Genomic DNA, 12,639 nt, shown 5'->3' with positions numbered 1-12,639 from the left:
GATCTTGGAATCAGACGGGTGAAAAACGGTAACACGCACTGCCTTCACCGTCACCTACTAAGTCTCAGCACAGCTGGTGTGAAACAAGGGACTGGCTGATGGACCCCTACGTGGTCAACCCGGGCGCAGTAAACATGGGAGTGCTCACTGGTCACGAAGTATGTCCCCATCCTGGTTAGGGTAGAAAGCAAGCTTGAAAATCCGATTCATCACACTCCGTTCGATGGCCAGCTGAGCGTCCTGAAGCTGCTCTTCACTCGCATTCTGCCATATGACATCCTGGGCCATCGCACCATAAAGGAACTGCAGAAAATCTTCTACCTGAGCAGTTTTATCATCAGCTGCTGTGAGTTGCTGAAAGTCTCCAATGCAAAATAATAATTTTTTAAATACACTATCTGAATAATTTTAAAAAGGAAATTATAGAAATCATTTTAATAACTAGCTATGCAGATATTATGCACTTAAAGCCAAAAGTATCTGGGTATGGTTTATTTTAGGAGAGTATGTGGCCAAATCATTAAAATCGGGAGAAAGGTAAGAAATATGCAAAAGTTTAAGAGCAAGGGGTTTGTTATAAAAATGACATACTTTGACTAATGTATTGAATCACTATACTGTACACCTAAAACTGATATGACACTGTACATCAATTGTAATGGAATTTTAAAAATAAATATTAAAAAATAAAAATTAAAAAAATTTTAATGATATGCTTTATTTTTAAGTATGAGAAGAATTTTGTGAACCCAAAACTTTAACCAATTTTCCCAATTTTGTATAAACTACAGATATTCGATCCATGATAAAAATGAAATTTACTGGTTCGACATCAAGGTTTAATGATTAAGAATGCGTAAAACACCTACTCTTAGACATGCAACTACTCACACCAGCGGTACAAAAATTTCTGAATCTCCCCACTAACACATGGCTGAAGAGATGCTTGATCTAAAGGTCTTTAGTTACCGTGAATGAATTCCCTGATCTTCTTTTCTTTGCTCTCAAGCAGCAACCTCACACAGACAGTGGTGAAGTATCGATTGGCCACCTCTTTGTCCCGCAACACCCTCTGCAGTAGCCTCTCCAGGTGGGCCTGCGTGGTCTGCAGCCCTTGCCGACAGCGAGTGAGATAAGCAATATAGGGCGCCCTTTTCCTAAAAGGAAATAGACTTTGCAGGACATCATATACACACAGTGCACACTTTCTTGGAGACGAAGAGTCCTAATTTTTCTTTTAAAAAAATATGACCTTTGGTTTTATGAATTAACCATGTCAGGCTGCAGACAACTGTCTTGAGGACTAATCATGCTGCCAGCTCGTGTTGGTGAAGAATAACACCTACTGGGCTGACCACTTAGCTACCTAACTCACTACATGTTACTAAGTCCCTAGGCACCTTGATCTATTTTATATTGGCCCATGGTCTCCATGCTGTAAGACCTCACACCTCACAGGAAACTGATTGCTACAGAAGACTAAAACAACAAAATACAGGTTAATATACCACTAGATCATTAAACATATCAGCGATTATCTGCTTATAGTCTAATTGTAACAATCCTTAGAGCGCCCATCCCCTAAGCCTGGGAGCCTGGTCATCTCCCAAGACTCTCCCTGACGCTCTTCTCCTGAACTGTTAGCAAAGGGCGGCAGCAGACAGAGGGCAGCAATTTTTAGGCCTACGCCTGCTTCCCTGTTGCAGGGAAGTCGTTTTTCTGGTCACCCCCAAGAAAAGGAGTAGGATATCCTAGTCATCCTGGCCTCACCTCTGCTAACACTGCTTCAGTGCAAAGCTGAAGGACAGTGCACTTCTCTGTTAGTGAGAGCTGCTCATTTACAACTACATTTCCAGATAAATATCCAAATGTGTTCCTTGGAAATCTACATCCAGATAAACACAGCCCAGCATGTTGCAGTAAGCCTAGATTCACTTGTGAAATCAAGACAGGGAAGAAGATCCTTGACGCCGGGTAACAGGTGCAGGAGGCTGGGGTAAATACCTGTAGTCCTCGGCAATAGAGGCCAGCAGTTTCCTGCAAGTTCTGTTATCAAAGCGGCACACGCAACGCATTGTTTCTTGAAGCTGAGCCATTAAGTTCTTATCTTGTAAATTAATTGCTTCAGCTATTTGAACTTTTAAGAAGCATACAATTTCATTGTCTAAACAAAAAAAAAAAAGAGAGAGAGAGAGAGAATTCTGTTATTGTCGAGAATTTCCTCTGCATGCCATCCCTCAGCCTTTGGGATGTCAGTTCTGCTCAACCACGGATCAGCAGAATTAAGCTGCACTGCCACTCACTTTAATGAAGCATCAGGAATCAAAGTGCCCTTACCTGATGCTAATACAAATATACTAATGGAAACATATGGAATTGCTACATAGCTTACACAGGTGTGTACGAGCAGTTTCACATGGTTCAACCCATAAATACAGGAAAAACTTACCCTCTGGGTCTGTATGGTCCGGTAAACCATTCCTTGTTGAATGGGTTAGCACTGGGAAAGCAACAGAATCCGCAGAGCAAAGAGCAAGCCTCAGTTTCTTTTTTGCATCTCTGAAGAATGAGTCAAAAGTACATTAATTTCTTTTTTTTTTTTTTTTAAAGATTTTATTTATTGGAGAGAGAGAGCACAAGTGGAGGGAAGGGCAGAGGGAGAGGGAGAAGCAGACTCCCCTGCCGAGCAGGGAGCCCGATGAGGGGCTCGATCCCAGGACCACGGGATCACAACCCAAGCCGAAGGCAGCCACCCAACCGACTGACCCACCCAGACACCCCAAAAGTACAGTAATTTCTTTATGCAGATACGGTCACAGTTTATGAACACTCACTATATAAATTAATATGCTACCTCAGGACTCAAATGTTTCAAGCAGTCATAAAGAAAAGATAATTTTTAATTTACTGACACCTCACTTAAAGGAACAGGCTTTCTAGTTACCCAAGGAACAAGGCTATAAAAATGCTCTGGGCAGGATCATTCTGTAAAGTCACCAGAATCAGTCAAACAACAAGTCCTTTGGACCCTGCAACATACTGAGTCTCACAACGAACATTATGAGAATGAGAAAGGGGCATTATTGCCAGGGTCAGCAGGGTCAGACGGAAGTTACCAGAACCATCTCATCACGCAAACCAAGAATGCCCTCCACCACATCTCTTGAGAAAAGCTGATCCTGCCACAGGACGAGCTCACCACTTGACAAGAAGCCCTTCCTATTGCTCTACTGCTTGAAACTGCAGCTGACCCTGCCATCCGTTCAGTCTCCCCCAGCATTTCCCACGTGGCCGGGGAACTTGGTGTGGGCAAAGGGACTGCCACTTGTGTCATTTAAAGGACTGACGTGGCCCCTGTGAGCACATGTGGTTGGTTTTTCACCCCTGAATTAAAGCCTTTGATATATGGCATCCACAGTGAAGCAGTCTTTTCAGGAAATAGCATTTCGTTCTTATCTCTCTGCTCTATACATTTACTCGGTGGCTCAATGAATCATTTGACTTGAAGCAACTGCAGTGATGATGAAAAGTCCAAACCCACAAATCTGAAATCCTATCAAAGAAATACCTGTACGAGAAAGCAGAATCCTGAGGGTGGGCCGCCTGGCTCGCAGAGTCCGGGAGATCATCGGCCGAGATGTTCTGCAGCGTTTCCTCTCGAGGAGAGTCATGTGCACTCTCACCATCACCCATGACCTCTGCACAAACCCACCCAAGAGAGGATAAAAGCAGGTTAACCTGGAAGCATCTAGCACAAGGAGGTATTCGAGCTACTCGACCATAAATTAGCACTGTACTTTACAGTCAGAGTTGTTCAATGAAGCACTGAAGCATTATCTGTTAAGTCACAGACTTTCATTGCCTTTCATCAGAATTGCTGAACCACAGAACTAAGAGGGGCCTCAAAAATCATCTTACATTAACACCCTCATGTTATAGTCATGGAATCCTGCCCAAGCAGAAAGTGGCTTGCTGGACAGCCCTCAGCTACCTGGTGGCTAAGGTGAACCCTGCCCTCAGCTCTCCAGGGCTCTTTACTAGAGCTTTTCCCACTGCCCAAGGATGAGCTGGGACAGATCTGTGGCTCCTGCAGCTGGTTTTATGTTTTCAGTTAACCAATTTAGAGAATACATTCATATATAAAATCAAAAGGAATAAAAACTCATACTACAATAAAGATACTGTGCTTACGTAGGACAACTATCTTTATTAGGAGATAATTTCAAATGCTTCAGGGAAAAAAAGGAAAAAATATACAGAGAGAAAATGTGGCAAAATGTTAACAACTGATAAAGTCCAGGTAGAAAGAATATGGACCTTCACTGTACTATTCAACTCTTCTGTCCTTTGAAACTTTTCAAAATAGTAAGTATGGGAAATCCGCCTCTACTTTGGCTTCCCCTTATGCTCCCTATGATTTCTCCCTGAGCCATCTCACATTACCAGTCAGATTCTTCCAGGGACACTCTGTGCACCACACAAGCAGAAACACACGCAGTATGTAATTTATGCTTTTATATACATTTCTTTCCTCTTACTTTATCTTAGGGATTATACCATATTTTTCTGACAGCTATTCAAAATAGCTATTAAAAAGCTACTTTTTAGGGGCACTTGGGTGGCTCAGTTGGTTAAGCAACTGCCTTCAGCTCAGGTCATGATCCTGGAGTCCCGAGATCGAGTCCCGTATCGGGCTCCCTGCTCGGCAGGGAGTCTGCTTCTCCCTCTGACCCTCCCCCCTCTCAGGTGCTCTCTCTTTCTCTCTCTCTCAAATAAATAAATAAAATCTCTAAAAAAAAAAAAAAAAGCTACTTTTTATTGAGATCACTTTTCACTGTGATACCAAAGTTAGAACACTTGACCCATGAACAACACAGGTTTGAAATGCATGGGTCCACTTATACATGGATTTTTTTTCTTTCTTCTTTTTTTTTTTTTTAATTTTTAAGTAATTTCTACACTCAGTGTGGGGCTCGAACTCACAACCCCAAGATCAAGAATCACATGCTCTTCTGACTGAGCCAACCAGGCACTCCCATGTGCATTTTTTTTTCAGTACATACATACAGTACTGTGAATGTATTCTCTCATGATTTTCTTAAGAATATTGTCTTTTCTCTAGCTTACTTTATTGTAAGAATACAGTATATAATACATATAACATGCAAAATATGCTTAATTGACTATGTTGTTAAGGCTGCCAGTCAACAGGAGGCTATCAGTCGTTTTGGGGGAGTCAAAAGTCACATATAAATTTTTAACTATGTGGGACGTTGGTGTCCCTACCCACCCACCCCACACACACCCCCACACCCCACACGTTGTGCAGGGTCAACTGTATTCAAATCTTTATCATGATGATCACCTGTACTTTCATAGTTTGCCATTGCTCCTTCACTGGGGCTGGTTCGCTTAATGGCATTCCTGTATTTGTCCAGAATATCCTCAGCGACCTGAGCTTGTGCACTGAGTCTAGGGCTGGGATCATCTGCAGGAGAAAGGAGAGTAGAGAGTTAGCTCCCCTTGGTTTGTAGCAATTCTGATGTTAGTATGATACCAGTAGCATAATCCCAAAGGCGGATTAGGAGGTAAGACTTAAAAAGAGCACATATCTCAACGTTAAGAGGCACCATGCAGCTGCCTGCTCATCCCATTTCTCGGTCTGAGAGCCTTGCCCAAGCACGAAATTGGGAGGATTGGCTCCATTTTCTCATCACTGCCAAAATTCTGCATGACAGTGTCAGGAAGTTCAGTGCAAACTACATGGATGATGGGTTTCTAAAGCACTTCCACTCAAGTTACTGTTATTAGCAGTTCACGCTAACAGAACTTCCAACAGTGCATCTTTATATGCAGATTCATGTATTCAGACATCTCCATGCCGAAGGACGGGAAAAAGTATCAAATTTAGAATTAAACCCTTTTAAATAGTAAAAAATGCCTTCCTCCACTCTTCCTGTATGACTCTCTGCTCCACATCTGAAAACTTCAGGTATCAATATTCTGTCTTCCTGAATCACCACGACAGTGCAGCTGCTGGAAGAGTGCACTCTGGTGCCTGCAGTGGTGTCAGAGGCCCTCCGAGAGACTCTAGCCACTGCTGGAAAGTGCTGGAATTGTAGCCAGGGTACACAGAGAAAAAGCTTATCACCATCACAGACGTAGCACTGTTTACTGTCAGGACCATTATCCTGTCAGCAAAATCAGTGCATCAAAATGTGTTTCTGAAGTCTAAGATGACACAGTCATCAAGGCAAAGAACTGCTACAGATCTATGGGACAAAATCAAGTTCTCTAGTGAAATGCAAACTCCTGAGGTAGATCTAGACCAAGGAGGTAACCATAAATGTCCACATTCTGGTAGAATCCCATTTTTCAAAAAGTCTAAAAACACATAAAAATCACTAGATTTTATATATGTGTGTGTGTTGATAGCAGCTAATAATAACAGCAGCTAACATTTATTGAGCACTTACCACGTGCCAGGAACTGTGCTAAGCACCTTATATGAACGATCTCAATTAATCATCACAACAACCCTACAGGAGGTACTGTTATCACCTCCGTTTTATGGACGAGGAAATCAGGTACAGAGAGGTTCGGTAGTATGCTCATGGGCTCTTCTGTTTCCATGGGGAAAAAAATTTAGTATCCCCTGTCTCTAAAATTGCAGTAAACTGTAGAGAAAGAGGGTTTCCAAACTAATTTAATTTTTCTGCTTTAATGGTATTTGAATGCATGAGAAGAGAATCCTAATAAAATCTGATCTTCTTCAAAATGTAAACTGATAAACCTTTTATCATTACAAAATCTTTCTTTAGAGGGGAAGTACTTTTTTGCTATTGGTTTTGAGTGCTGTTGAGTGTTCTGAAAAAGGACCAATAAAATTTGGCTAACCATAGGGAAAGCCATATGTCGCTTATAACCTTTATTTCTATGCCATTAAGAACTTTATCCCAGGAAAGTAATGAAAACAAACAAAATATACTACATATACGAAGCTGTGAGCAATATTTTCACTGTAAAAAACTGGATACAATTCAAGTATCCAAAAGCAGGAGAACATTCACAATGCTATAAAATCATATGACAGATTATCTGCGAGCCAATACAAATTATTAAAACCAACCATGTCTATTAGAAACTGGAGAGGGTTTATGAAATAACATGTAGTAAAAGAAGAATACAAAGTTACACAATACTCTATTCAATCATGAAAAAGCCATGTACAAATATGGAAAGATTGGGAAAGAACATGAAAAAAAAAAAAGGATAGTTAGGGTGACTGCATTATGGACAGACTGTTAAGAAATTTCCTTTCATATCATTTAAAAGCTGATTTAATGATAATTTTCAACAGGTCATTAATTAGGACTGGGCAGAAATTTCTGCACTAGTAGGAAAGCTAAATTGCTTGAATCAAACACAAAGAAAATGAAATACCTTATGGAAAAAAAAAAAAACACTTTACTTAGCTTCTAGATTAGGCACCAAGAACCAAGGAAAACGTTCGCCCAAAGACACAAGCAAAAAATAATTTATAACTTCTCCAGTTATTAATTCAACATTTTAAAAACATTAGATTTCATTAAGAGTATTTCATTCCATAAACACTGGTGGTGGTCTAACACCAAGAACATGGTAAGAAAACATTAATACGTTTCCAACTCTTCTCAATCAGACTGTAGGCTCCTGTGATTTGACTGAGTAACCACAACACTTAGCACAGTGCCTGGCATGAGTCAGATGTTCAACAAGTATTTGCTGACTGAGTAAGACAGGCCTGATGGCTCTCAGCAGAGAACCTTGGCCTGGACACATAGCTCCTGCTCTTCAAAACCCTTCATTCCAGGACAGTCACTGCACCAGATAAAGCAGGGATGTATGCTAGAGACCATGGAAATGCATCCAAATACATGGAACCAGATACCAGAATGACATGCATTAAAATGGGATTCTACCTGTACTATGCTGAGCTACTTGAGGAGAATGTTCTTTGAAAACCTATACCATTTTTTTATAAAAATCTTCATTTTAATTTAGTAGGATAACATAGTTGAAAATCAAGATAAGAAAAAAAGAGGTGAGAAATTAATTTCTGGTCTAGATGCTCTACAGCCATCAGAAACAGTACAAAGCTATCAAACTCAAGGTGGGGTCATTAGCACTACTTCTCGAACTCATTCCTTTAAGGGTGCTCAATCATAATGGGCCAAACAGAAGCTGCAAAAACACAAATGCTGAGTAAGGTAAGAATCCAATCCCCAGTTGTATTTTCCTTGGGTCAGATAGCAATGTTAAAATGATTCAAGCTGTAAAAAATTAGTAAAGTTTATAAATTTATGATACTGTTTGAACACTTTATCACAAAAAAAGGAAATGATTAGGTAGAACAGAATTTCACTGTGATCCTGAATAATCAAGAACTACAGATGGGAATAAATTTAGAATTCTATGATCAGCGTTAGAGAAAGCTATTTGATCAATGATCCAAAGATGTGGCATGCATCGCACTACAACCATCACACCACACTTTCCTAAAAGGCCCCATGTGGCATCGTCCCCCTGGGATGTCGCGTTGTAGGGTTGTGCCTAGAGGCTCAGCCTCAGCGGCCTCATCATACACAGAAGTTATGATAATGAGGATGAGGATGGCGGTGGCAGTCTGCAGGAAGAGCACACTGAGGTTCACTGCGGCCACGGCCTGGAAGCCACAGAACTATGAAGAACACACTCCCCACTGCACACACACAGACACACTCTTCTAAAAAGGCAGCGCTTATGACGCCCAGGAAACAGTGCTATGAAATATGTGCTCTGGGAATGAAGGAGCCAGGAAGTCCACGGTCTACAAACCTGTGAGTGTTGAGAATCTGTCAGGCCCCACATCATCTTTGTCTTTTTCTTGTTTTTCTTTCTTTCTAAATGGTATAGGAGCTGGAAATTAAATAAAGTCAGTAGCGTGACACATAACATACTGCACTACTCGGAAGACAGCAGTCATTTTGGAGTATTAACTGGTGGGCCAACATTTCTAAGTGGAAGGAAGGTGAAAAGTTTAAAAGCTAATATATCCTGAGTGTCCATGGATAATCATTCTTAAAACAGTGTTGAAGGTTCTTAAAGAAGCTTTCAGGATCTGCTTTGGGGTCATCTGTCACAGGAAGAATGATTTAACCCGAATCTGTTGGGACGAAATCAAAACCACTGCCTCTTAACCTTTGCTCGAAAACAACACATTCAAAGCTCTGTCTGAGCCTCAATCTGTCCTCATCAAGGAGGCTTGAGTACAGCTGAAAGCAGAGCTCCTCAGCTCCTGAGCGCCACGGTGCCGAGAAGAGGACTTCGGAAGATGTCCCTAGCCTTAACCCTGGATGATCTCTCCTTGCAGGAAGAGACGCTTTTGCCAACTCAAATCTCAATATTTACTGCTACAATGCCAGGCTAGTCACCAAAAAAAAAAAAAAAAACAATTTTATACAACTGCCTTCCAAAATAAACACTCACTAATATTCAGGATATAAACAGTCTCAACAAACATAAACATAAAAAGCTTAAGTTTACTCCAGGAATGTAAAGGATGAATTTTCAATGTTTAATTACCAATATCATCCCTTTTTCCTGCAATAATTATTAACAATACATATGTTAAAAGTCCCACGTTTAACCCTGATGGCATATGATATTTAAACAACCGTGACCTGCCTGACTTCCACTTATGAAACCACTACCACTTCCTGCAAAGAACAAGAACTATCATTTCTAAAAGTCTGCCTTTAGCATTCACCTGAGTGAAACCATTTTCTATACCCTCCAAACGGCTAGAAACTTAGGCCCAGCAAGCCACACAGAGGAGCTGACATACTGGCTCTCTGAAAGAGATCTGGGGGCTTTGCTTCTTGTTGCTAATATAATTCTAATATTTTATAAAATTACCTTTAGGCATGGCAGAAACAAAACGTTTTCTCCACCAAGGTCTGTTCCTGTCTGATTTCTCATCATCGCTATCTTTGCGTTCTTCAGTCTGTAGAAAAAGTTTGATGCTTTATTTGGAGTTGGACAGCAGGATAAATTACTAGGAAAAGGATTTCAGTTTGTCTGTGAAATACAAAAACCACTCTTGTTTGTCTTAAAAGCAAAACTGTTCTTATTGCTGTACAGGCAACTTCTGAAACATGGAAGTATACCTTTTAACCACCAGACTATGATCTGCTTGAGGGCAGGCACTATCTCATTACTGTTAGTAAACAAAAACCTTAATACAGAGCCTAGCATAGAGTAAGGCACTCAATAAATACTTTTGGAAGGAGTAAGCGCAATGCACATGAAGTCTAGAGGGGTAATGGAGATGACACAGTAGTAGTAATAATAAAACTGAGTATGGGCTGTGTGCCAAATACCAAGTGTTAAGGATACATATTTTGGCATTTAAAGCTCACAGCAGCCTTAGGAGATAAATACTACTATTAAGCCCTTTTTATAGATGAGAAATAAGGGGCTAAAAAAGGTTATCTCCCTATCTTCCCCAAAGTTATATAGCCTGCATGTGGCATAGTTGGGACTCAAACCCAGATGCAAACAACTTCAAAGTTCATGTTTTGATTGCCAATTAAATTGAGTTATTAAAATCACATGTCAAAGAGCTGAGACTATAGTTCCTTTACCAGCCTATCAAGTGACCTTAGACAAATCATTTAATTCTCATCTCGGAAGGAAACTGTGAGGTTTAAATGAAATGAGATACAGAATTGCTTGGAGGAAAGTTCAGAGTGTCATAAAAATGCAAAATACATGACTACAAAACCAGAATAGTACAGGTTTCCCATGGGTTACACTGTGGACAAACTAGACTGACAGATCATCTTTAATCATGACCGCTGTCCATCTTCACTCTCAAGATGTATATATACCATGTTAATTTCACATATCAAGAGAACCAAGCGGACAGAACACTAAAGCTGACCACAATTAGCAAAATTCTTCTAGATGGCCTGTGTCCCATACCTCTCCTCTTGAGGAGTCCTTACTCGGGGAGGAAGATGATGAATGAGGTGCAGCCACCAAAGAAGTAGCACCAATGGCTGCGGCTGGAGGGAGTTCTCGCTCTTCAATCCCTGGACGACGGTTCCAGCTGGGGTCACTCATAGGTCGCCGGACAGATGATACTATATCAGAGCTCCTGCTGCGAACTAATCTCTCAGGGTAAGAATGCCTTTGCTTGAATGCCTCCATTTCAGCTGGAGTCAAAACATGGGAACCAAAGTTTGGCAACCTGGCCTCATTGCCTCCCACAGCTCCTTCCAGGATTGGGGGATCTGGTGGTGGATGCGATGGCCTGGCATAGTGAACCTTTGGCCTTACTACTGCAGACGCCCCTAGAACACAGGGAAAAAAAAGTTTGCAACTGAGATACAACTGATCCAACAAAGGCATCAACATAGGGTTTTGGTTCTGTTCTTCTGCCCAGGGTTAAGTCAAAAAGCTCATTTGACTACTTTACCTTCATGTGAAGACAGTGGATCAAACATGGCAAGTAGAGACTCTGACTGAGAAGGAGGAGAGGTCAGTTGGTGGGCGCCTAAAACAAATGGGCAAACTGTAAGACCAGTCAGAACTCATCACTCAGTAAGAGTTTCTACACAGTGAAAAAGGTTCTAGCATTCTTCCACAGTATTCCTTTTTTTTTTTAAAGATTTATTATTTGATTCATATTTGAGAGAGAGTGCACACATGGGGGAAGGGGCAGAGGGAGAGAGAGAGAATACCTAACAGACTCCGTACCCAGCACAAGCCCATACAGGGCTTGATCTCCCGACCCTGAGATCATGACCCACACTGAAATCAAGAGTCGGACACTCAACCGACTGAGCCATCCAGGCACCCCAGTTTTCCTTTTCTGATCAATACAACTTGAGGGGCGTATCAGAAAAAAAGAGAATCTAATAAATATATTCTGATTACTTCAAATTCATGGTATGTTTTTATCTACATTTAAGTGGTATAGCAACCGCATGTTAATTACTTTTAATGGCCAAACTGCATTATAGTTAATGCAAGGAGTAGAGCCAAAAGATGTAAATCATCAAAATTTTCAGAATGTCACAGCTGGGGGCACCTGGGTGGCTCAGTCATTAAGCATCTGCCTTCGGCTCAGGACGTGATCCCAGGGTCCTGGGATCAAGCCCCGCATCAGGCTGCCTGCTTGGCGGGGAGCCTGCTTCTCCCTCTCCCACTCCCCCTGCTTGTGTTCCTACTCTCGCTGTCTCTGTCAAATAAATAAATAAAAAATAAAATCTTAAAAAAAAAAAAAATGTCACAACTGCCCTGAGTCTCACCTTCCTTCCACCTATAAAAATAAGGGCAAAAAATAATATTAATAATAATAATAAGGGAAGGGGTGCTTCGGTGGTTCAGTTGGTTAAGTGTCTGCCTTTGGCTCAGGTCATGATCCCAGGGTCCTAGGAGCCCCGTGTCAAGCCTGCTTCTCCCCTCTCTCTGTCGCTACCCTTGCTTGTGCTCTTTCTCTCTCTCAAATAAAATCTTTAAAAAAATAAGGGCAATATATGTGCTATGGTGAGCGCTGTGAATTGTGCAAGACTGCTGAATCACAGATCTGTACCTCTGAAACAAATAATACAA

At 41.2% G+C, this 12,639-nt stretch overlaps 1 protein-coding gene across 1 annotated transcript in view; it reads right to left on the bottom strand.

Moving 5' to 3' along the window:
* GAPVD1 (GTPase activating protein and VPS9 domains 1) overlaps positions 1 to 12,639 on the bottom strand; it is a 76,370-nt gene that overhangs the window by 5,414 nt on the left and 58,317 nt on the right. Inside the window, exons 14-23 of the mRNA XM_044920431.1 lie at positions 11,501 to 11,578; positions 11,005 to 11,375; positions 9,937 to 10,024; positions 8,857 to 8,937; positions 5,366 to 5,488; positions 3,569 to 3,698; positions 2,450 to 2,559; positions 2,005 to 2,164; positions 970 to 1,157; positions 149 to 362 (exon numbers count right to left, since the gene is read on the bottom strand). Of these exons, the coding sequence (XP_044776366.1) occupies positions 149 to 362; positions 970 to 1,157; positions 2,005 to 2,164; positions 2,450 to 2,559; positions 3,569 to 3,698; positions 5,366 to 5,488; positions 8,857 to 8,937; positions 9,937 to 10,024; positions 11,005 to 11,375; positions 11,501 to 11,578 (1,543 nt within the window). The remainder of the gene's footprint in view (positions 1 to 148; positions 363 to 969; positions 1,158 to 2,004; positions 2,165 to 2,449; positions 2,560 to 3,568; positions 3,699 to 5,365; positions 5,489 to 8,856; positions 8,938 to 9,936; positions 10,025 to 11,004; positions 11,376 to 11,500; positions 11,579 to 12,639) is intronic.

This window comes from Neomonachus schauinslandi, chromosome 13 (assembly GCF_002201575.2).
Source record: "Neomonachus schauinslandi chromosome 13, ASM220157v2, whole genome shotgun sequence".
In the NCBI taxonomy this organism is placed as follows: Eukaryota; Metazoa; Chordata; class Mammalia; order Carnivora; family Phocidae; genus Neomonachus; species Neomonachus schauinslandi.
Note: the sequence above shows the minus strand (reverse complement) of the source record. Positions and strands in the feature narration are given on the sequence as shown.